The sequence below is a fragment of the Poecilia latipinna genome, unplaced genomic scaffold (assembly GCF_001443285.1).
Source record: "Poecilia latipinna isolate Pla-1442-1.1 unplaced genomic scaffold, P_latipinna-1.0 Scaffold341, whole genome shotgun sequence".
Taxonomy (NCBI): domain Eukaryota; kingdom Metazoa; phylum Chordata; class Actinopteri; order Cyprinodontiformes; family Poeciliidae; genus Poecilia; species Poecilia latipinna.
This window is the reverse complement of record NW_015112957.1, coordinates 133,505-158,423: the sequence shown is the minus strand read 5'-3', so window position 1 is coordinate 158,423 and position 24,919 is coordinate 133,505. Positions and strand designations below refer to the sequence as shown.

Sequence of the window (24,919 nt, the reverse complement as noted above, 5' to 3'; positions counted from 1 at the left end):
ATTTTCTTCTAAATCTTTTGACACAAAACAATGTGGCTGCAATTTTAAAAAATGTCTATTTTAAGGCTTTTTACACATATTTACTAGATGTACACAAAACATATCCAAGTAAGGAAGGACATGCAAATGGTTGAGTTTCCAAAGGTAGTTAACTTTTTTTTTTTAGCAGTTGGCATAAATAAACGTAATCAACTGACATTAATTGTACGGTTGTCTGATTGGATGGATGGTAATCAGGTTCCAGTTGAACTAAATGATTAGGTTGTATTGAAATGACTTGAATTTGTTAGAGGTTAAATTTGACCCAAAATGGGTTCATATACAACTGGATAGGAATTGGATCAGTTTGTAACGTACAGTGCCTTGAGGTGGCATTTCTTATGAATCTGTGGTTGAAAAATAAACTGAATTCTGCCCACAACAAAAATATCACATTCATTACATAACAGTGTAAAACACACTTTACCATTTGGTCCTTAGCAAATTTTACCACAAAGTTAATTTGCTCTTTCTTATATCCAGCCTGCTGTCTGATGCTGCTATAGACAGATATATAGGCTTTACAGCAATAACATGACTGATTTTATACAGAAGACACAATATTTGTGTGATAAATTTGAAAAACATTCATGTATGAATAATTTCCTACGTTCCCAGAATGGATACGAACCTGTGCAATGTGGTCGTGGATGCCTCCCAGTGCCATCATTCGGAGTGTGTGCAAGGCCATCTGGAGGGCCTCGACCCCCTCTGAGGTGGAGCAATTCACGGACCAATAAGACATGAGGAACATCAGATTCACTGTAGAGGGACAGACAGACCAGCTCACATGAGTTCTCCTCCAGCTGGAGTACATCTGTGAAGCAGATCTGAACTATGGTGAAAACAGAACAGAGGATGGGAAGAGCTGCCATTTTCTTCAGCCATTTAAGCTAAACCATCAGGACAAATGGAAACTGGAGAGTTGCAGATGAGCACTCTGGCTCCAGGTGAGTCTACCTGGTGAGGGGAACTTGGGAGCATCTTTAAAGCCTCCGTACTCTTCCTCATAGGAGTGGACCAGCTGCTGGAAGCAGCGATTAGCAACGTCTGGGGCCAAGGGAGGGCTTTCTCCTGGGTTCGCAGTGATGGTTGTGGCTTTCTTTAGAGCGTCGATTATCTTCTCACCACTGGACTCTAAAGTCGCTCGGTTGTTCTGCCACTGCAGAGAGGAAGCCACTTTTCAGAGCCTCTAAATGAACACATTGCATTGTGACGTCACGCTTGCAAGATCCTGCCCCCAGCTCCCTGCTGGAGGGCAATAACATTGACTGTAATTGGTTTTAGCTGTCAAATTGTCAACAATACGTGCTAAATCTTAAATATGAGCGCGACGTATCAAAGGAAAAGGGATGCAGTACTTGGCTACTAATTGCAAACACTATGACGTCCAGATAAGGTTCAAGAGTATCATATTTCACATGTTAGAAAAAAAGTTCTAATTAAAAAAAAAATAGCAATGTAAGGGAAGTAGGCCGGTTAAGCTAGCTTGACTTTGACAACCTTAACATGTAGTTGTGCTGCAGAATTTGGCATGTTTCAGTTCAGTTAAAGGGAATCCACACACACACTCTGACAGATCATCAGTACAGCAAGTGTTGTGTTCTTTTTGTGGGAAATGTTTGTGTTTTTTGCTGGTTAATCCTGATACACTAGTGGAGCTGTTGTCAGCTGCCACGGCAACGAGTCTGTGTGTAGCATAGCTGCCACAGACAGTAAGGAAAAAAGAAGAATAAGAGTGGTTGAGATATTCTTCAATGGTTTTTCAGCGTTATTTTCCTTTTGTTGTGGAACACATCACTGAATTAATAACACCTTTATATCCAGGTTTCATTTTGCTAATGGAACTGTTGTACCGCAGCAGCGCAGCTATAGATGGCATGTAAATGAGTAGTTTTTTTGCCCTCCAGCATTGTGCACATGTACAAAATATCTGGATGAAAACAATGACATGCAACATGTCTACAAATAGCGGTGCACTGATTGTCTTCTGGCCCATCACCGATCTTTGAAGAGCCTGACCTGTTGATTCTGACTTTAGCTGATATTGATTTTCTTTTTCTGAAAAGTCGCTGGATATAGAGACAAAGTTCCCAAGTTGGCAACAATGAAGTGACAATTGTTAACCGTGGTCTGGTCTGCCTGCTCACAGCAGAGGAAAAAGGGACAGTGGCAGATTTTCAGACATTTGCAGAGGGAGGCAGATAAGACCTGTTTGTCATACAAGTATGGCCTGTTCTCCCAAAATTCAGGAAATAGGACCGATCTATTGGTGCACGCCTAATATCTAAGTCACTTCTTAATATTTTCGGTTAACTTATTGAGTGTTTCTACAAAGTGGTGCCACCTGTTCAATGATTCTCATCAGAACTGTCTTGAAGCCTGGTCTTCTTCCTTGGTCCCTCGGGGGAAAGTAAGTACCTCCGATAAAAGGTCTAAGGTCGGGAGTTAACCACACACTCATGGGCCAGCCTCCACCCCCACTTGTTGCCTGACAAGAAAATAAATAAATAAAACAACCAAATGCAGAAAAAAAAAACAGCCTGAGTTGAGAAAAAAAGTCTAAGAAACACACAAACCTGCACAAAGGTCATGTAGACCTTGTCCACGTCGGGTCTCTCTTCTCTGTCCAGTTTGATGCAGACAAAGTTGTCACTGAGGATTTTTCCAATCTCCTCATCTTTGAAAGACTCCCTCTCCATAACGTGACACCAATGGCACGTTGAATAGCCCACTGGTGGTTGGAGACGATCATATAGAATCATTAGGCATAACTTTAGCAAATAGAGTGCTGAGAACAGGCATTTTGTCACTTCAATGTAAATCTTTTGATAAGTGGTGTGAAGGTTATATATTGACTTAATCTTACAAAATCAGAGCCCGTTAGCTACTCTGAATAATTAATTGACAGAATTTTACTGTTCCCAGTTTGATAACTGGGAACAAGTGGTATGTTTGTATTTATGATTAAATTTAAATCAGTTGAAATTTGTTGTGAATTGGCACTATACAGATGAAATTAAATTGAATTAAAGTCTCTTTATGTTATTCCATGAAGAATCCCAACTGATACATTTTTTTGAGATTCTCTGCTTTGAGCTGACTGAAATGCAACAAAATCCAATCATCTGGGTTTAAGTAATAATAATAATAATAATAATAATGTTGAATTGAACATCTTACCTGATAAGAAGATGGGTTTGTCTTCCTTTTTTGCCTTTTCAAACGCCTCATGTCCCCATGGATACCTGCAAAAACAGACAAAACAAGCAAAATCACATTTCAACATACAAATTTATTAAGATGAATAAATGTCAGGCTTATAGGGCCTCACCAGTCGACGGGGTTGTGTGCATGTTGTAACAGGTATGGCGACCGCTCTTTGGCCAACCGGTTTGTGTGTTTGGGATGCGGTGATGGTGGATCGCTACTCCCTGATGCCATGCTCAGGAACACAGACGGACTGAAGGCACAGCAACAATACAGCCACTACAACAACCAGTAGTTTTATCTTTATTTCAATATACAAACTTGGTACTACTGTGTATTACTTTGACATGTATAAACGGAAAATGCAAAACGGACACTGTTAACTGGGGTTATAACTCTACCAGGGCTGCAGCTAACGATTATTTTATCAATTGACTATTCTATCGATTATTTTTGATGTTTAATCAATTCATCAGGTAAAAAAAAAAAAAAGCATATTTTGCAAATTTTCACTTAAGCCCTTTTTTTTTACACAATATTTGAAATGCATTAAAATATGCAAATAAGCAAATAATTCAATTACATTTTTTAGTAAGAAAACAAAACTTTTGCTTAAAATGCAATAACAGAATTTCTTGAATGAATGCTTGATCATTTGTAGCAAACATGCATCTGCAGCTAAAAAAAAATATGGCCTACTAATCTGTTGATTAATTTTGGGTTTATAACTGAATTGCAAACGCTGCTTAATGGGAGACGTCTTTTACAGTTTGAGTTTTGGCTTAATCACTGCTCACTGTGTGAGATTTCAAATTTGCCAATTTAGTAATTGATTACTAAATTAGTTGATTAATTAATTGATTATTGCAATAATCAATTAATCAAGATGAATTAGATTAATCAACTCAGCCTTTAGCTATACATTCATTCTAGAATTGTGCCACTCAATGAGACAGTCAGAGCAACAGCCTCCAGTCAGAGGCCTTTTCACTTTCGTTGCCAGACTGACTGCTGCAGCAGTGTGAACGAATTAAATTTATTTAAATTTATACACCTATGTTGGCTGCAACAGCTGCCTTCAAGTGTTTGCGATAATTGGCAATGATACTTTTAAATTGCATTGAGAAATTTTGGATCATTTTCATTGCAGAACGGATTATTGTTAGCCTTCCAAAAGAGGGCTTCCTGAAGCGCTTTACATAACTTTGTAACCCTAGTGCGCCTGAGCTTAAGGTAAAAAATCTCATGACTGGACATTGTTTTTTGTTTTGTTTTGTTTTTTTCTGCTAGCATGTTAAATTCATGGTTTCCCCAAATAAAACAATTCGTCCAGTACCTGAAACGGAAGTCCCACACCACTCCACTACTACCACCATGTTTCTGCAGAATGCATAATCTAATAAAGCAATTATATTCACAGTACGTTAACAGCTATAGGTGTCGATATGAGCCAAATCATATCAAGACAAAACCCATTTCACATTTGCGCAGTACTAGGTAAGCGAACTATCGAATTCCATTTAATTGTTTTACAGTTTAATATAACTGGGCTTGCAGGTGTATATGCGCCCTCGTGTGAGTATGAGCGTACACCTTACGACAAATTAAGTCTACTCCCTCCTGTCGGCCGAAATATTTACATTACAAAAGAAAAGAATATACGAATTTCTGACATGCGAATCGCACCGGTATAGCTAATTCTCAGTGTTAGCGAAGACACGTCTGGACGTTCTCATGGTAACCAGTAACAAAAGCTAACGCGTGCTACTGAAGATAAGTGCTGTAACATTTTTATCTATGCCGAATTTAAGGAAAGGGTCTTTCAACTTGAATTAATCGTCTTTGTTCAGCAGTGCACTCCTCTTGACAAAAGCTAACGTTTTGGTCATGTTAAATACCTGTTTTCGACATGGAATTTCAAGTGGCGCTAACTCTCCACTGTTATAATTCCACAAGGAACAAAATGACAATGACGCACTGTAAAATATCGAGCGCTCCTTCCTCTCTTTGTCAGTTGACAGGAAGGTTATTTAATTACTCTGAGCTCGCCTTATTACCTGTAGTAGCTGGCGGACACAGACTGTGGTTGGAGGAGTAGCTGTGAGCTGCCTCTCAGTGGATGGGGAATGTTTTCGAAACCCCTCGTGGGACCAGCTGAGCTCCGCCGCGGACTGTCAGCTGCCAGAAAGGACGCAGCCGCGGAGAGTGCGGTCCCCGCACGAGTGTCTCTAAACGCCGACCAACGCCATGCCTGTCTCAACATCCTAATCCACTAAGTGCATTACTTTAGCGCGCTAGCGTTAGCCGCTTTATTGACATACAACAGCCTACACTCCCATGCATGGGAAACATTCTCTTGCTGCATTCTCCTCATTCGACACAAGATAGCGCTCCAGGCCAAAAAAATGTAAAAAAGTTCACACGAAGCATTGAACTTGGTTTCAGAGTTTTCAGTTTGGCAAAATAGACAGAAAGATTAGAAGTTTTGAAAAATATTTCAATTTCCATTACATTGACTAGCTTCTGTTTTTTTCCTTCCGTTTTTCCTTTTCTTTCCGTCCTCCATTCTTTCTTTGTGTCTGTCCTTTCTTTCCTTCCTTGTTCTCCCTGCTTTCCTTCCATCTGTCCTGCTTTTATGTACCAATTTCCCCACCTTGTGCCATTTCTTCCCTTCTTTCTGTCCGTCCTCTTTTTAAACTCTTTTCTGCCCATTTTCTCTTTTCTTTCTTATGTCCTACTTCTATTCTTTCTCATATCATTTCTTTAAGTTTTTCTTTCATTCCCTGTGGCCTTTCTTCCTTCTGTGTATCTTTTCTTTATGCCTTTCCTTTTTTGCTTACTGCCTCACTTTCTTCTCTCTCCTTTCTTCTGAGTCACACCTCACTATCTTTGCTTGTCTTCCTCTACTTCTCTCCTTTTTCTGGCGTCACATTGAAGTTGTAGAAATGTCAACAAATCCCATGTAAACTGTTTTATTGAAAATAAATGTTTTTAATTTTCTCAGAACTGACAACTCTTTCAAAAAGGAAATAGAATCAGGATAATTATGGAAATTACATAAAAATTGCGCATAAACCCTGTTAAATTAAAATTTTGCCTTCTGAGGCCAATTTACTCAAAGGTTAGCTGTATTTATGTCGCTCAAGAATAGAAACAATATGCGTAGAAACAAGTAAAGCATCAAGTGACTTTTTAAGTCTTCTTGATAAATATAAAAATCAATCTTTTACAAAAATAAACATATAAATAAAACGGGTAGACACGTTTTCATCGTCCTTTTGCCCGTTTCAAGTTGAGCTTCACAATCGTTGCGACGAAATCATCTCGAGTCACTACGTCTGAGGCCACGATGTTCATTGGCGTCTTGTCGTATTGCTGGTTCACCCACCGCAGCAATTTTGGCAGACCCCTTCGCACAACGTTGGTGAAGTTGTCACAAATGCGAAGGATGTACCTGAGGATTCTGGTGTCATGTGGTAGGGTTGGATTCAAGCCACAGACAAAGAAATCTGGACAGAAAGGGTCACAGATGTATTCCGAGGCACGGAACGCGGCGTAAAGACACAAGTCGTCACTAAAAGGGAACCAAGCCAACAAATGGTTGTAGAAGCAAGGAATACTCACAGTTGAAGGATTTCTCCTTTTCCAAAGCCTGAGAGAGTTTGGTTGTAATTACTGCACGGTCCATGCTGTTGCCATAGTAATAAGTTATTTTTCTCCATAACACAGGCTGTATAAATTGTATGTTGTCGTATGAGACTATTATGTTTTTGCCTTGACTCCAGCAGCTCTTCAGGGTGGGAGAGTTCTGTGGTGACACATTATTGTTGTCCCTTAAAAAGGAATACTTTTGAGAGATTTATAACCAAAAGATGGTCAGCAAAAACATTACCGTCTTCGGGAGGAGTTTCTTTCCAAACAGATTTTTCATGAAGGTGATGAGGTGGTTGTGAAGTTGTCTGGAGATCTTTTTGTCAAACCCCTCAAAGTGGGATAAAGACAGGATGATGATTTCTTTAGGATGACTCTCTGCCCACATGTTTATTTCCCCGAGTACAGTCTGAAATTAGGGGGTTGGGGGAGGGAATACACAGCCACACTCAATTAAATGTCCTTATATTTAACACAATGAGCTAACAAACCCCCAAGAAACATGAATGACTTATCAAGGATTTACACTTTGGTCCACGCTTACCCTTCAGAGATTTAATGTTTACCTCAACATCAGTTCGGGTGTACAGGCCATGGTGAAAGAAAAGCCTGGTGGGATTTGTGTCGTTTGGCTTGCGGGCAATCCTAAGGTCAAAGTAGCGAGCTCCAGCATTCAACTGCTCAGTTATGCACACCTCCTGTGATCAAAAGACCTTGCAATTCAAACCCCTTTTCCATCACTCTCAGAAATACATTTGCTGTTAAAAACGCTCCTTACCTGCGTGGCTGCCCAAGTGTGGATGATTTTCCGCAGGCAGTAGATTCTGCTGAACCTCCTCAGTCTCTCAGGCTCGATGATTCTAGAGTCGATGTCCAGGTCATAACTCATCGAGTCATGGCTTCCTAGGGATGACAAAAGAAAGATCATGTAGGAAAACTACTGCTCTGGGTTATAGGTATCTACAGATTACTGTAGATACCTATAAATTTGAATACCACTCGTATTCAAATTTGGTTTTCTAAAATGTTGAATTTACTATAGCTTGGGGGAAAAAACTCACTATCTCTGGTTCTACTTGATTTAAAAAAAAAAAAAATCACAGAATATAATTTTTTTTTTTTTTTACAAGATTAGTTAATTTCCCAATAACTTTCTCGAGAACTCCAGAAAACAAACTTTGTTTTCTGTAGATCATGAACTAATTGGTGTAGTGTAGCGTGTTAAACCTGATTCCATCCCTCAAATGCACACAACAACAGCAGTAGAGGACTTATGAGTGTAATTGCACTCATTGGAGAGTTGCACTTGTGGGTCGTGCAAAATCCCCAAGGGGTCACAAATAGACCTGTGGTTGCACTTTGGACACCCCTACTCCAACAGAGACCATCTCTTCATCAACATTGACCCGCTTCATTGTCCCTGCTGTTGAAAAGTAACACAACGCAAAAAAGTTCAAGGCTTGTGAGTATTTCGGCAAAGTGATGGAGACTGTTTACAAGATTAATTCAATTGATTTCCATTTTTAAGGCACTCTAAACTTCTAGGGTAGGGCTACTCCTGTAGACTTGAAGTTAGACTAGAATCAGCTTAGATTCTGATAAAGAAAACAAAACTACGTTCTTTCATCATGATTACGTTCTTGGCACCGTGACAGAACCGGAGTTTCCCACCTGGTATGGCCAGTTTAAACAGAGGGATGGTGTGAAGCTCAGCTGGCAGCTGCGACATCCAATCAGCGTAGCTCATGGTTTTTCCTCTTTTAGTATCAAACGACCCAAATCTGATTCCTAATCTCCTGAAAACAGAAAAATCCAAGAGTAAACCTCACCTGTTCAAACTCATAAACATAAATGGGGATGTTCCAGGTTGTACTCACCCTGCTGAAGTAGACCTCTCCTTCTCCTTTATTCTGTCAGGTCTGACAGGGCACCTGCGACTTACTACGGCTGAATTGTTACTGTTGTCTGAACCATTGTGGGAGGAGAGAAGCAGTTGTTTCTCCCGTTTGGTGTTCAGGTTTTTCTGATTTCCTGTGCAACTTCCTCATACAATCATTTCTACCTCTCCTGCCCAAACACACAGAACAAGTCTTTCAGCTTTCAAACTTAAACTCTGCCACTATAGCAGCTCCTGGTTACATCATGTTTTATCTGGACTCAGCTTTAGTGTCTCTACACACAAATTAGTTTTTTTTTTTTTTTTTTTTTTTTAACTCATGAGCTGAAAGGAACTACTTGGAATTACAGCCCTACAAGTTGGATGTTTAAAAAATTCCTTGATTATCAGGCGACCAGCTCCGGAAATTCTAATGACATATTTGTGTGTGGCGGACCGGTTGAGCCACAACCAAAGCTCCGCCCCCCATCATGCTGTCACAGGCAGCTGACCAATCCCTGCTCAGTCTGGGCAGATTTCTTTTTAGTACCCATGCAAAAAGTAGTACAACAGATGAAACAATCTTTAGAGTGATGAACAGTCACAGTTTTTCCACCACATGTATTTTACACATAGATCAAAGGTTCTGGTCAAACCAAGTATAAGCAAATATTCCCCAAACTTATCAGATTTTTATTCCTAACCTACAAGAAAGACCATTTGTCATTTTCCTTCTACTTCATGTTAATGCACTAAATTGTGCAGCAGGCCTCCAACATTTTAAGGCGCTGCATGCAGTGTACTGCCCTCTAGTGACCGAAAACATTCACTGCTCCATCGTCTGCCTCAAACACCTCATGATACTGACAGAGCACTGACACACAAACTGGCCCGCTGTTGTTCAGGTAAGATGTCAGTTTGACAGAGACGGGCTTTTCTGCCCTTTCAGTCTGTTTTTTTGAGAGGAAATTTTCAAGAAAAGCACATATTTCTTTAGCAAAACGAGCAATCAGGACAACAAGCTACAGAGAGAAGTCCCATTACTCAGAGCGGAGACAGAACGATGGCTCCCTCTGAGGAGGGGGTCAGTCTAGCCCACTCTCTCACCGGGGAATCCTGGGACGCATTTAGTCTTCAGTCCTGCTGGGAACATGCCCCAGACTCACTGGAGTACCTCCTGAAGATGCATAATGCAGAAGAAAAAATGCTTTTAAATTTCATAATTGAAGCAAAAACGTACAAAGGTTAACCACTTATTACATGGGTGCAGCATTGCCTAACTTTAAAGCAGAGATGTCCTGGAATGTGGGTCTTTTTGAGCATTTGCATGTTGTAATTTCATGAACAAGTCATCATGCGGACATGCAGTTTACTGTCACGTAAGGATAAAGAAATTAATAAAAAAAGGAAAAAGTTCTACATGTTTCTGAGTCTATTTGAAACATGGTGAGTAGATGTTTTGATGTGTAAAGTATCTGTAAATTACAGAGAAAATTTACAAAGAAAGAAATTTAATTCTTCCTAATTTTACACAAAATATTTGGGACTCAGGAAATTATTGGCTCTAATTTTGACTGGATGCGTGATAGGTTATCACCATATGAGAAACAGAAAAAGAATTGCTTTTCTTTGACCTTATCCAGTATTAAAGTACTTTGATACCATCAAAATACATTGATATTTTGTCTCTCAGTTTAAATCTACCTAAATCTACTCAGGGTCAGGAGTGATGAGCTGCTCTGGTAGAGCAATCTGTTGCAGAAAAAGTCATTACTGCTCTAAAAGTGTTTCTTACATCAAATGTTTTTAGTTTAGAGTCTAGGATTATCTGGCACCAGGTGGAGAAGAGAATAGAGAGTTGGGTGTCTTGGCGGTAGATTGAAGTGTTACACTGTGGTGAATTTGAACAGCAGCTGAACGGATTAAGAAGCTGCGACCTGACATGTAAAGACAGGATTAGTAACACCTGCTGAGCACCTGAGAAGAAAACATAATCTGAGGGAAGGGCTGCAGAGTACCTGAGGGTACTGTAGGGTCAATTGTCTGTAAAAGGATATGGTGTTAAACTGTAAACCTGACAGTTTCTTGATTTTTTTTACAGACGGAGTGGTGCTGTAGCGGGCACTGGGTCCTCCTCCACCTTCCTGAGATCACAATCCCTCCTGTCCATCAGTGTCAAGTTTGCTGCTCCATAACTTCCTGTTTTTTGAAGCGTTAGTCTATCAAGTAATCAAAGAAACTGAATGCCACTTTGTCCCAGATGTGTTCTTTATTCACGGTTCACGAGGTGTAAACACTAAATACACATATTGTATTTATGTACTCTTCTATTGTTGACAGTTTCTCTGGACAAATTGTTTTTTTTTGGTAACACTTTATTTGAAGGGGGGTGAATAAGACTGTCATGACACCGTCATAAACATGACATAACACCTGTCATGTACATGAATAAGCCTTCATGAATATTTATGACTGTTGTCATAAAGCGTCATTTGGTAAATTATGACACTTTTAATACAAAGTTGACATTATTCAAAATGTCTTTGTTATGACAACTTGTCATTAACCAAGAAGTCATTACTGATATAAATTTATTATAAAAGTATTATTGATTGTACTTTAAAAATTAGGTAACTTTATGTTATTAAAGGTAAAGTTTAAACAGTAATGATTTCTTGGTTAATGTCAAGTTGTCATAATAAAGACATTTTGAATAATGTCAACTTTGTATTAAAAGTGTCATAATTTACCAAATGACGCTTTATGACAACAGTCATAAAGCGTAAGACAGGGTAACATTAGCTAAAGAAGTTAAGGTATAAAACACCTTAATTGAGAAGTTAAGGTGTAGAGGTTCAGATTAAGTATCTCTACTTCATTTGGAAGTTACCAAACTTAGCCTAAAATCTAAGAAAGGTTAAACTAATTCCTTTACTAAAATATGTGGTTTCAATTTTGGCAGTCACTAGGAAAACATGAACCCAACAGAGCTACCCATGCTTTCATGGTGAGTAGAAATATTGTGTAGCTTAAGAAATGGTACATCGTCAACACCCATTCAGTAGGAAAACATGTAGATGATCCTGAGAAGTGATCACTTCCCTAGTCTTCCTATAACATTTCATTGTATGGAGAGTCATTGCCAAGTCTCAAGTTTTGAATCCTGCTAGATATGCTAGTTTTGTTGGGAGTCGGAGACAAAACAGGATGTTTCTTGATATAAATAAAGCTTGACTGACTCCATAAGGGCCTGAAGTCTTATTTGAATATAACCTTAACCATTCTTTGAATTCGTCTTAACTTCTAACAATATCTCGTTGGTAATTACTATGAGTGGGCTATATTTCTACAAAGAAATTAGGAAAGGTGAGGATAATAAGATAGTAAATAAAGTAACTATTTGTGTATTTGTATATTTTGTTCTTTCATTAATCGATTATTGCTTTGAATCCAACTTTCTTTTTTAGAACTTGACTGAAAATAGAGTGGCTCTGAGAAACCAAGAATTTAATTTTTGCGTCTAATGAACACCAGAGGGCAGCAAAGATACTGAACAGCAGCATAACAAGGAAGCGGAATAATGAAGAAGAAGAAGGGGGAAACATTGTGACACATCAAAGGTAGTATAAATATAAATAGACTCATAATGTAAACAAGTCATTTTAGACAAGAACAGTTTAACGTTTTTGTGTCTTTCTACATTTGAGGCATTATTACGCTGTTTTTGCAGACGGTGTGTTTGAGACAATCCACAAATTTTGACGATACAGAGCGACACATGACTATCAGTGACGTTTCAGAGGTTTCGATTTGATTAATGAAAACTTGAAATTATTAGATATGGTTCGGCTTACATATAGCTCACCAGAACTTTACCGAATATTTCGTAATTTACAATATTTCCGTCGGCAGAACTCATCAACTACGAAAGCAGCAACCGAGAAATAAATACTCGCATTCAACTGTGTGCTGCATTTCTCATGCCGAATTACTTGGAAGATCTTGAAGATTAATACGGAAACATTGGTTGACGTTTACCTTTAACGCCCACAAGCGTTTCTGGTGTTACACATAAAATGATAAAGATTTTCGCTGAAATTTTGCTCGGATTAGACTCTGTAGGGGTTAAGGTTTTCGTATTTTGTCACGTTGAAACCTTCAACTGTTTTGTATTTTATTGAGCTTTTGTGTGAGTACCAAGAAGTGCATAATTACGAATAAAATTAAAACACAATTTTAAATAAAAAAAAAGTCTGATAAGTGTGGCCTGCTTATATTTTGAGCCCCACTGAGCCAACATCTGGCTCAGTCTTAAGACATTTGCATCTTTTAATAGGTTTTCTTCCAGAATAGTCCTTGAACTAGTTCCATCCAGCTTCTCTCCCCAATTGTTAGAAACAAATTCCCACAGCATTATTTTTGCTGTTACCTTGTGTCAGGGGAATGTTGTGTTTAGGATTATATGCTTGATTCAAGCTGGGATGTCTTTTCTCCTAACCCTACTTTAAACCTCTCAAATTCTTTCTCCCTGACCCGTCTGCTGTGTCCCTTTGTCAGCCTTGATGCTGTTTGTTTTTAATGTTCTCCATCAAACAATTGAGAGCTTCACAGAACAACTAGATTTATACTGATATTAAATGATGCAAAAAAAAGGTGAAAACCATGAGTCATTATCCCTCTACTTCATAATTATGCACTCTAAGATGTTTATCACACATAATTCTAGTAGGAAACATAGGAGTTTGTTGCTGCAGTGTAACATGGTTAAAGTGTATGACTATTTTAGCAAGCCACTGAAAGGGTCGGTTGATTTTGAACTTTAGCTTCAAACTCTGAACAAAGACAGACTGTTTCCCTCAGACTGGAACTGATTTAGAGGTGGATTGTAGTCATGTGGGTCATGTAAAACTTGACATGAAAACTTGTGCATCTTTTTTTTCTCAAAGAAAACAGAATTATGTTTATTTAACTGGATTTATTTTAGTATCTGATAAAAACTACATTCAAAAGGAGGCTAAAGCCAAATTTAACTGCTTGTAAGATGAACTTTGTTAGACTTTTCAAAATAATTGTTTAGTTTGTACAAGCCCATCCACACTGCTAGTTATGTGAAGTGCTTCAAAAATAAAAACAGTTTATTGAAAAAAAAAAAGTGGAACAATGAAGCATTTGATGACAATGGCAATAACGCCGACATTCAAATAGGTGAAATCCATAATGATACCCCCTCTAAGAACACTGATAGCTGTCTATTGTATTGTTCAAACAGCTAGTATACCCTAATATCCATTAATAAGCACAGTGGAAACCATCTCGGTTTTACAACAATCTTCCTTATCTCTGTTTTTAGATGTACAGCCAATCAGCACAAAGTAAAGTTAACGGAATGGCTGCTTTGCAGGGAAAAGGCTCAGAATTTAAATGGGGCCCATCAGCAACAGAAGGAGGAGTTGTGAACGGTCACGTTGATTTACTTTGCTGTTTTACAATTGTAGTTTGTCTATATAGGGTTGTAGTTTGGCGATGGTGGCAGAGGAAGTGAACGAAGCCACACATGGCCACTCTTCCAAATACTGAGCAATTTAAGCCGGAGCAAGAGGAATGCTAAAGACATTTTACTGCTAACAAAGATGTTCTCTGGCTCAACACTTTTCTCTTCGCAGTAGATGATGATTGTTTACAACGTACTCAATTTTCTGTAAGGTTCACGGTGTAGCTGGTGCATTACATTTGTCACAGTCAAATGTGAGCGATTGGGTAAAATCGTATCTGGTCATTTCAAACTTCAACAGAGTACATGCCTCCGGCAAGCAATCATTTCTCTATAGAAGAGGGTCCAGACCATCTGTATGAAGCCACGCATAGAACAAGGGACCAGGCTAATTTAAGATGCGTTTTCTCTCAAAATGGTTGCTATGGAAACTTGGTGACAGCTAAAAGATGCCACTCTTTGTCGCAGTGGAGATTTCTTGACAGCCTTACCAACCGCTGGGCCTTAAAGTCAGCCCCTTGTCCTTCCAAATTGGGACTTTTGTGGTTTTCTGACTTCACCATTTTTTCCACCAGGTTCTATGTTCCAGCTCAGGAGAACTGAAGAAGAAGAATACAGCGACGAAATCTCCAAGCTCAGGCAGGTGGCGTTACAAAACAATGACATACTCCTTGACAACATGCTCTGCCAGGAAATTTACAAGAAAGTCATCAACTGCAAAGGAGGATGGGGCATCGCAGGCACTCCCCTCCATGCCGCCGTATCTAAAGGCCACCTCAGCTGCCTGAAGGTTCTGCTGGCCCACGGCGCTTTTGTAGATACCATAGACGTCAAAGCCCAAACGCCTCTTTTCAACGCAGTTCGTGGAAGACACCTGGACTGTGTCCTTGCCCTCCTCGCAGCAGGCGCCAACCCCAACGGAAGCAAATCCAACAACAGCTCCCCGGTCCTCACCGCTGCCAAGAATGGCGACGTGGAGATCCTCAGGCAGCTGCTGGTTCACGGCGCCAATGCGAACACTTGTTCTAAGTTCCGGTTGTGGCCCTTCTACGAAAGTGTGACCAGAGGACCGCTCTGCCTGTCTGCGGTTAACAGACACTTAGAGTGCTTTAGGCTGCTGCTCCTCCATGGGGCTGACCCGAATTACAACTGCACGGACGTGACCATCCACAGCATCCATCACAGAACGATGCTGGAGATGTGCCTGAGGTACGGCTGCGGCGTGGAGTACATCCAGCTACTGATCGACTTCGGCGCAAACGTCTACCTCCCCAAGCTGATCATTGAGAGGTTCATGAATCAACCAGCAGTGGAGCTGCTCCTGAGTGAGAGAGGTATGCAAAACCCACTCAGTATAACCAAGTTATAGTGCCTTGTCAAAGTAGTCACATCCCTTTTTCATTTTATAACAGCCAAAAATCTTATTGGTATTTTACCTGATAGACCAACACAGAATTGTGCATCGTCTTGAAGTAGAAGGAAAATTCTCACAAATTGTATGTAGAATAGAATCATTTTTATTGTCCTGTAGTGGGGAAATTTAAGTGTAGCAGCAGCAAGTCAACCATATGCTGGAGGATGTAGCTTCACACAAAAAATATATGGAAATAGCAATAAGAAACAAATGTACAAAGACATTTGTCTCTTGTAGAAATGTACAAGAGCCAAATATTCTTTATATATTGATAAAATACACATAATAAATAGCTAAATGAAAGTTTTTGGATAGTCAGTTTGAAGTAAAAGAAAAATCCCACCAGTATATTTTACACATCGATTTTTAAATAACACTGACACATCAATTGCATTTAATTCAATTGACTCCAGTAACTACTATAGAGAGGTGGGACCAAGTCACTGTGCTGCAAGTCTCAAGTAAGTCTTAAGTCTTGGTCCTCAATTCCGAGTCCAGTCTCAAGTAAAGACAGGCAAAAGTCGAGTCAAGTTTCAAGTCCTTTCGAGTCGTCTTTTTTTTTGTTGTTTTTTAAACAATGTTCCAATTATGCTAAGTGTAAATAATAGACCATGTGTTCTTTTTAAAATCAAACACGCAGTGCACTCATTGCAAATAAAACACAGTGGTTTTGAATTTGGATGTGATGGTAAAATAAATATCCGTCAGTCCAAGTGAGGTTAAATCTACAGCTAATTTCACATCTCAGTATTGATAAAAACATGTTGCCTGAATCAAACTTGCCGGAATCACTAACAGAGACACAAAATAATGTACTGCATTACCATCCAGAAACACTCAAAACTGCCCCACAGCTTTACCTTCAGGATTCTTACAATTGTACATTACAGCGATTTCTGAAGGATAGAAAAATTACTGGATTTTGATTTGTTTTTCTAGTAAAATGATACCACTTGGAAATTATACCACTTGGAGATGGTATTTCAACGACTATCACACCACCATTTGAAGAGTTATAACTGAAAAAACAATAGACTTAATGCACTGACTTCAGTAAACAATATATTTATTGTCCATATAATTTCCCAACATAGATGTCTTCAAATACACCCGTACCTGTCAAATTTTGGATTTGAGAATATGGGAAATGTCTCTGTGCGGTTCTGTCAGAGGAGGGGATATTTATGGGAAAATACTAATACGGGAGCTGGGTGGGAAAGGGGTGTAAGAAACCGTAGTTTACCTTATGAATACACCATCCATCCTATGATGGAACTGGACTCGGTTCATCATTATGATGGGACAGAGAGAAACTCTCTTCCCTGAGTTCAGGTACAGAACATACTTTCTGATCCGGACCCCGTCCACTGGCTTCCTGAGCTAACACTGTGCACATTATTGTGGATACGTTTGAATCACCGGATTTATAGACCATGACTAAACATAGCATACAAGTGAAAGATAAGCGGCATCACCAACGTAACCCAGAGTTGCTAACACGACGTTAGCTAGTCAGTTGTCTCAGTAAAAGAAAAGTATCGCTTTCTGCTTTCTATAAGCCGTACCCCGAAAGTAAGACATATGTCTTACTTTTCGGGGAAACACCTCTCATCTAGCTGCACGCCGCCTCCTGCCCACGTCCGCACCGTCCCCCTTTCCATACGTCGCCGCGTCTGCCACCTCCCTCTGATCTTAATGAGCGCCGCCTCCTGCCCACTTCCGCGCCGCCCCCCCTCCATACGTCACCGCGCCGTCCCCCTCTTCATACGTTCATTCGACATTCGACAATTTTTTTCCAATGTAAGACATACCCCGAAAGTAAGACATAGTGGGGCTTTTGGGGATAAAAAGAAAGTAAGACACTGTCTTACTTTCGGGGAAACACGGTATTATGAACGATTCACCTGCTGTGGCCGGAACGCACCAGTCTCTCAGCTGGTCCGCACTGAATTGCGCGCCCACTTGTGCGTAATCAAACGTTTGTGAATCTGACTACTGCCACACAAACAGACTGGCTATCATGGAATTGCAAGCATCATTTCAGCCTAAGTTTTGAAATCAGGGAACATTTCTCCAAATAAAGTGATCAGAAATCAGCGGTGCCCTCTGAACGAAGGATACCTGATCCCGGCAGGACTCGCTTTGCCTCCGAAACTCTTCAACGCATCGTCAGATAGTGAGATGTATCCTCTGATGGCAGATACCTTCATTAAAACACACCTTTTTGTTTCTTCTTCTTTTTCCATCTTCAGGAACTCCTAAAGCCTTGACCTGGCATTGCCGACTTGCGGTGCGAAGACACCTGAACAGCATCAACAAGAGCCACTGCATCGACGAGCTGGACATGCCAACCAGCCTGAAAAACTTCCTGCAGCATAAAACAGTCCCTGTCCATGTTCAGTAAAGAAAGTGTGCATCATTTTATCATGTCTTTATTTCAGTTTAACAGCGAGTCTTTGCATAACATGTCTTAAAACGGCTTCTGTCTCTTCATGAGCTGCTCTGTTCAGAATGTTAGAAAAAAGGTTTAATCTTCTAACTGATTTCTTAAAGATGTGGCTACTTAGAAGTTGCTGACTCGGTTTTGTACAGGTGCATTTCAATAAATAAGAATATGATTGGAAGGGTTATTCATGTCAGAAATTTATTCCAAAAAGAAGCTCGTATAGAATTAGAAAATTCACTCAAGAATTTCTGGCAGATTCACAGTGAGTGAACTGTGGCTTGAGACAACGCATCAAGAGACACTTTGCACATGGACTACAAACATCTCATTACTCGTGTCACATCACTCCTGAATCAGAGACAACAGAAGCTTCTTACCTGGCTGTGGAGAAAACCAACTGGACTGGACTGTTGCTCTGTGACACAGTCTTCTTTTTCAAATGGAAGTAAATTCTGCATTTCACCTGGAAATCAATGTTCCAGGGTTTGGAGGAAGAGAGGAGAAGCACACAATCCATGTTCCCTGGAGTCCAGAGTGATGTTTCCACAGACTTTAATCTCAGACAATAGCATCCTTCAACCATGTCAACAAAAAAAAAGGGAATTGAAGCTGGTAGCTCACAGGTGTCCACATGCATAACGTCAGCATTCCGAGAATAAACTTCAAACTATTTGTTTTTTTCTTTTAGTTCCCCTTTATATCATTATCATTACCACTTGGAAGTTTTTTGTTTTAATAGATTTTCAGTGAATATCTCACACTGCTATATATTAATCCCCAATAAAATAAACTACAAAACTGTTTTGTTAGCAGATTTTTAATATTTATGAAGTTGAATGAAGGCTTCCACCTGTACTTACAGGATGAAGATGCTGCCACAAGATGGCAGCATCTTCATTGAAGATATCTTTAAACTTCACCCAAAATATTTTTTTTGCCCATTGTACTTTGAAATAATGCTTCGCCTCCCACTTTGGATCATGACAATTTTATTGTTTAATAAACTATAATTGGCTCTTCTATTATCTGTTTTGTCTGATTACACCATTTTCAAATGAAATCAAATGTTAGAACCTTATAACTTAAGGGAATTGTATGGTTTGTTTTATATGTATCATATTGTAATTGTATGGCTATGCAATTCCTGTTAAAATCCAAATAAACAAAGTTTGCAAAAAAAAAATGTTAGAACCTTATGAATGAACTTTGAGTTGCCCTTTTTGCCAAATATCTCTTAACTCTTAATTATATTCATTGACTAGTTTTACTATAGTAAAAATATGCTAAAGTAGCGCTACTCTTACTTAAACACGTTCCTTCCTTTTTTTTAACCACTTTTGTTTAAAACGAATCATGTTCAATTCCAAATGAGTGAGCAGGTGTGATTCCCTGATCGACCAGTAGATGGCAGGAGACTTACGCTGCCCTGCCCTCTGTTCAGTTTTGTGTTACAACAGAGGAGGGAGGCAAATATAAATTATAATATATGAAGAAGACAAGAAAAAAACAGATTCAGTACATTTAAGTTACTAGTATGATGTAACCTTATTAAATCCCATAATACCATGTTCAAATGAAAAAAGACAAAAGCATAGATTTAAGCGGTCATATTAAAGATATTTTCTTCTGAAAAAACATCAGCAAACAAAACCTTCACCAGCACTTGAATCACAAAACCTTCCTGTCTTATTCAACTGTAAGAATCTCATAGAAAACATTTCAGTTCAAGTACAGCAATCATTGCATGGAAAAGTTTGCTCACAGTTCAACTTCAAGTAGCGGAAATTGGACTCAACAACTGGTTCCCTTCTTTAAAACTGAGGTCAGCTGTGCTTCTCTGAGCCTTGGTTTATTTCTTTTCGGTCGCCATGGCGACCTCAGCCCAGCCCCACGTCTAGTGACATCATCACGACAAATCCCAGAATGGAGGTCCACGAAGCCAGTCTGCCGTTACCGCTGGTGGCACCAAAAGACAAGAGATAACAGCAGAGGACAGGTAGATAAATGACTTATAGAAAAAAAAGAAGTAAATTTCAGAAATTTGGACATTAATCTAAAAAATTTTTAAGAAAAAAACAAGGAAATTTCTGAATTCTAAAAGTCTAAAATTTGGACTTTTTGAGCTTTTCTGAGAAATTTCCGAGCAAATTTATGAGATTAATCTCAAAATTTCAGTTTTCTTATCCTTGCAAATTTTCAAATTTTAGAGAACAGAAATTTCCCACTTTTTTCTAGCAAATTTCTGAGATTTATCTTAAAATTTCAGAATTTTTTTAATAGCAAATTTCTGACTTTTGGTGCTCAGAGGGTTCCTTGTTTTCTTTACAAAATTTCTGACATGGATCTAAAAATTTCTGAGTTCTCTGGCAGAAATGTACTCCTGTCATTTTTTATCTACAACGGTCCTGATACACCGTCGTACATTAGCACTCCAGCCTTCTCTCCGAACGTCAGCCATATTTTTCCACTAACCTGACTTGAGCCTCAGGAATGATGTCATCCACGACGACGTAGACCATCGCTCCGGCAGCAAACGCCAACGCGTACGGCAGCAGAGGTTCCGCAAATACGACAGCGGCGGCGCCCAGAAGGCCGGCGATGGGTTCTACCATTCCACTGAGCTGACCGTACCTGGAGGAGAAAGTGACATCATGATGGAGGCCAGGACTTTTACAGAGCGGTGCTACAAACCAGCAGATGAGAAGGTTTGCCTACCAGAAGGCCGTCCACGTTGAGACCCCGGAGCCCCTCAGAGGCAGGCTCACCGCCAAGCCTTCTGGGAAATTCTGGATGCCGATCCCGATAGCCAGATTTCTGAAGGAGAGCAAACCATCAATAATCAATAGTTGATTAAAAATATATATATAAGCAACTGACACCCTGTCAAATGTCTTAATTTACTTTGGAAAAAAACAAACAAACATTAAAACTCAAAAATTTTGATTTCCAAGGAGGAGAATTTGTAGTTTCTTATGAAACAACCTCAAAATCCATTATGGCTCCCTCACAGGTATAAAACTTGGAGATAGCTGAAGTTAAAAAGACCATCTTGTTACAGATTCTTGAAAAAGTATTCACACCTGTTGAACTTTGTTTACATTACAAGTTGGACCCGATATTATATTACAATTTTATGTGATGAACCAACACAGTGGTGCAAAATTGTAAAGCAGAAGGTAAATGATGCACGTCTTTCAAATCTAGTTTTCAAATCATTGCATTCGTAACTAGCTCCTTTACTCTGACGCCCCTAATTGAAACAATGAAACCATTTGCCTTGTGAAGTCAACTACTTCTAGAACATGCAATGAAGTTTGTTGTTAAAATGGGACAAACAGTGGAGACGTGAATTCCTTTGCAAGACGCCGTAAATATTTTACATCAGCAGGTTGAGTTGCATCAGTTCACAGCTGAACCAGGACTGGGTCCACCGTTTTCTTCTTCATCTGTACTGAGAGTTCTTGAAATGTTCTCCCCTGCTCTTCTGTTTGAGATGTTTCTAAAGGGGCAAAGTTTCTGTTTGTTTCTAGCTCTGTGTCACAGTCAATTCATCTGTACTGACCTTGTAAATAATTGATATCAAGATTTATTCTTAGGGCAACTAAAGTCAGTCTAAGGACCAGCACTAGCACCAGCTGTACAGTTTGAGGAAAACAGTTTTCAGTTAAATAGTGCAGGGGAGGATTTTGCACTGAATAATGCTGTTCTCTTAATATGTGTCCTCATATTAGTAATGATGATATAGATTTTACTCTCCAGGAACAACAACATAATTTAGCGATGATGTATTTAGCTGAATATTCAGACTGGGAGGATTCTAACAAAGTGTGTGCAGTTGTTTACCTCAACGATTTACTGAGGCACTCAGCAAATTATAAACAGGAAAACCGAAAGTATAAACAGTGGGATGTGAAGACTAGTGTCCCAAGAAACTCAGAAGAACATCCAGGAACTTTAAGTTTTAAAGTTCTAACAACAATTTTCTGATTGGATGGGGAGGCTGCATGCAAAGGGAAATATCAGCCCTTTCTCGTAGAGCTGCACGAAACATTGTAAACTACAAGTTATTTACATGTCATATAGTCACACTTATCAAAATGATGAATAGCTAACATGGAGTTGACTGCACATTTTTAATTTCGTCGTTTCTTTCTAAAAGGCAACAATTACAATAAAGATCTGATCTGACATGCAGCCCTATTGCCTAACATTACTCAGTATATAATAAGCGTAAGCCAGCTCTATGAAGATAAAAATATTGTCTTTAGTCCCTACACTGAAAACTTAGAGCAGGTCCTTTACTGCCTATAACACATTCAATCTAGAAAGTGGGCATCTGTCAGAGAATTCTTGGTCGTAAAGAGAGAAAAAAAACAAAAAAACAAGTGAGAGTGACTAATTTCGAGTTAGTTTTTTTATTTTTTTCCAACATCTGCAGAGACCAAATGGTCCGGGACTTTTCATACACTCTCTAGATGTGGCATTAAACTGTGCCAAGTTAATAGTTGACACACTGAACCGGGTGCAAGGGGATGCACACCAAATGCACCGTTCCCCCCCCGCGCGTTGGCGAGACAAGTACCGCTTGGTCGTGCACTTATGAACTTTAGGAACTCGGCACGAATCGCACGTGCTACTTTTCACCCAAACTTGATTATCTGGAAGATGTTCTTGCAGAGCGGATTGGTCCTCTTACATTGGCATTTATATAATCCCTCTATGAAGGCTTATGTTAGTAAAATGTGGCACCAACATACGCGGCTCATGTGCGCTCAACGCAAACTTTCAAAAGAACTGTAAATCAGCTTTTAAGAGCTTCAGAGGACGCTCTTGTCAGCATCCTCTGTAGCATACACTAAGTAATAAAACAAATTCAAAGCAAAAAGAGATCTGCAGTACCCACAGAATGTTAGCATACTATGGATAGCTATGCCCACTGAAATTACTCTAATTCTCTCCACTGCTTGCACTGAGTCACATTACACGGCCTCATTGGCCCGAAATAACTGCCCAAAGGGCTCAACATAATCTTAATCTCAAAGGACCTCATCATATGACCTCTCACCTCTTTGTCCTTTTGCTTCTCTTTCCTCAGGCTCATTTTTCTCATCACCAAAACAAGCCAAAAGCAGCTACTCTGCTTCTCTGGTGTGATATCTCCAGATTGGTAAACTTACTGTGATGAGACTTACAGATGCAGAAACCAACCACGTCTACCGCTCCTGGAGATGGACTTATAGATCTGTTATTGCATCCTTTAACAACTGATGGCTTTTGATTGATGTTTCTCTCACAAACCTCTTGAGTCTTTGTAGAACAACTGCATTTATACTGACAATAAACTCTAATATATGAACCAATTCAATGTCTTCTGAGACCAAATGGTTGCTAAACCTGTTGGCAAAGATGGTCAAATCAAAAGAATAGAATAATAAAAAATTCTAATCTGATTTTCTTTTACCTGCTCAACAGTAAAATCATACAATATTTAATAACATAGGTTAGATTTTGTTTTGTAGTACAGGGTTGTATAAAACAGCAGAATTATGTAATCAGATTTTCTGAACAGTGGAAGGCCAATCACCAGCAGGTTACTGCCCCAAGATGATGAACAAATTATTTATTTATACTGTAAGCGTTTCTGCAGAACCATGTAGCTCTGCTGAGGAGAAACCGGTAATTCCATGATGTAGCCACTAAATGGCAACAGCAGGCAAGCCCTTTTATCTTGAAGAAACACATAAACATGTTTATTTGAAGTTTATTTAAACTAATACATTTTCAAAGGTTAACAATAAAAACACATTTAAATGTAAATGGTCATTATGTTTTTGCTGTCATAAAAAAAAATCTTCTAACATGATATGTTTAAACCAAATACAGAAATTAAGGGATTCATTAATTAGGACCGAGTTTTGCACCAAATAAAAACCTTGATAGTCATCTTACCTGGCACTCTCAAAGGTAGCAGACGTTGTTTTTCCTATGGCTCCGAAGCCGACCCCTACAGCCAGGCCCTCTGCAGAGGCGGAAAAGAAATAACAGACAATTGATTTTCATCAGTTTGTGTCCCACACTATAGGAAAGAGGAGGAGTAAAAAAGGTCAAACATAGAAAACGGATAACTAAAGCAGCAAACGACTCAATATCACAGGCAGTACAACATATGGAATGGAAGAATGGAAGAAAAATACAAAGATATCACAGGATTGTCAGCTCACTGAATACAATGAAGCCTTGTGAGGATTTCCACTGTGTATCTTCTTCTGTTCTTTTCTTTGCTACCTACAGTCAGGTTTCCAGCAGTGATAAATCTGCAAAGGCAGCTGCGAAACATGTTTGTTGAACTACTTATGTATTCCTGAGAGTCAATTATTATAGAAAGAAAAATGTATTTATCCAAGCACTGTTGAGGTGAAAAGCACAGTCATGTTTGTTAGGAATCTTGTGCAAGATGGGACCAAACAAAGTGCTATAATCACTCTGTCAGACTGCTCTGACTCAGAGCTCAATACATATTGTACTGTATATAACCAACGCTTCCATAACTTGGAACCATCTAAATTACTTTCAGTCCAGACAACTTCTGCCTCCACTTCTATGATACCTGTACTGCTTACCGTCTAAACCACTACCTAAAAAACAAATTTGACAAACTGCAGAGATTTAGTTAACTTCACCAGGCCTATAATCCGTTCATTCCTCCAGCCACTGGGGGCACTGTTTGAACGCAGGGTGTATAGTTGAAGTGGAGGTGTTTGCCTTTTACCACCCAAATCTGGATGAAAACTA

At 39.3% G+C, this 24,919-nt stretch overlaps 4 protein-coding genes across 6 annotated transcripts in view; 1 reads left to right on the top strand and 3 right to left on the bottom strand.

The window, feature by feature from the left end:
* The window catches only part of spata20 (spermatogenesis associated 20), a 42,459-nt gene extending 36,843 nt beyond the window's left edge, over positions 1-5,616 (bottom strand). The window contains exons 1-7 of one of the 2 annotated variants that reach the window (XM_015035636.1): positions 5,307-5,616; positions 3,374-3,502; positions 3,223-3,287; positions 2,619-2,773; positions 2,387-2,530; positions 1,000-1,201; positions 671-801 (exon numbers count right to left, since the gene is read on the bottom strand). In XM_015035636.1, the coding sequence (XP_014891122.1) occupies positions 671-801; positions 1,000-1,201; positions 2,387-2,530; positions 2,619-2,773; positions 3,223-3,287; positions 3,374-3,502; positions 5,307-5,512 (1,032 nt within the window). In that variant the 5' untranslated portion in view covers positions 5,513-5,616. Of the gene's footprint in view, positions 1-670; positions 802-999; positions 1,202-2,386; positions 2,531-2,618; positions 2,774-3,222; positions 3,288-3,373; positions 3,503-5,147; positions 5,233-5,306 lie in introns of those variants that run through there. The other variant, XM_015035637.1, reaches the window with a different exon arrangement.
* Positions 5,617-6,067: 451 nt separating this feature from the next.
* Positions 6,068-9,069, bottom strand: LOC106949402 (PI-PLC X domain-containing protein 1-like). 2 transcript variants are annotated; one of them, XM_015035631.1, is made up of 7 exons: positions 8,778-9,069; positions 8,572-8,696; positions 7,679-7,803; positions 7,467-7,598; positions 7,142-7,309; positions 6,874-7,057; positions 6,069-6,758 (listed from the first exon to the last, which is right to left on the bottom strand). In XM_015035631.1, the coding sequence occupies exons 2-7, from the start codon at positions 8,645-8,647 to the stop codon at positions 6,517-6,519; spliced, it is 927 nt and encodes a 308-aa protein (XP_014891117.1). In that variant the 5' UTR covers positions 8,648-8,696; positions 8,778-9,069; the 3' UTR covers positions 6,069-6,516. The 2 variants fall into 2 exon arrangements, with proteins under 2 accessions (XP_014891119.1, XP_014891117.1); XM_015035633.1 differs by lacking the exon at positions 8,778-9,069 and having other exon boundaries at positions 6,068-6,758; positions 7,679-8,323; positions 8,572-8,662.
* A 3,227-nt stretch (positions 9,070-12,296) lies between these two features.
* LOC106949403 (ankyrin repeat and SOCS box protein 12-like) lies at positions 12,297-18,822 on the top strand. Its single transcript, XM_015035634.1, has 3 exons — positions 12,297-12,396; positions 14,843-15,601; positions 17,934-18,822. Exons 2-3 carry the CDS (start codon positions 14,848-14,850, stop codon positions 18,083-18,085), a joined length of 906 nt encoding a protein of 301 aa, XP_014891120.1. The 5' UTR covers positions 12,297-12,396; positions 14,843-14,847; the 3' UTR covers positions 18,086-18,822.
* A 280-nt stretch (positions 18,823-19,102) lies between these two features.
* slc39a11 (solute carrier family 39, member 11) overlaps positions 19,103-24,919 on the bottom strand; it is a 139,087-nt gene continuing 133,270 nt past the window's right edge. The window contains exons 5-8 of the mRNA XM_015035635.1: positions 24,077-24,146; positions 20,843-20,941; positions 20,600-20,758; positions 19,103-20,083 (exon numbers count right to left, since the gene is read on the bottom strand). Coding sequence (XP_014891121.1) covers positions 20,005-20,083; positions 20,600-20,758; positions 20,843-20,941; positions 24,077-24,146 — 407 coding nt within the window. The 3' untranslated portion in view covers positions 19,103-20,004. The remainder of the gene's footprint in view (positions 20,084-20,599; positions 20,759-20,842; positions 20,942-24,076; positions 24,147-24,919) is intronic.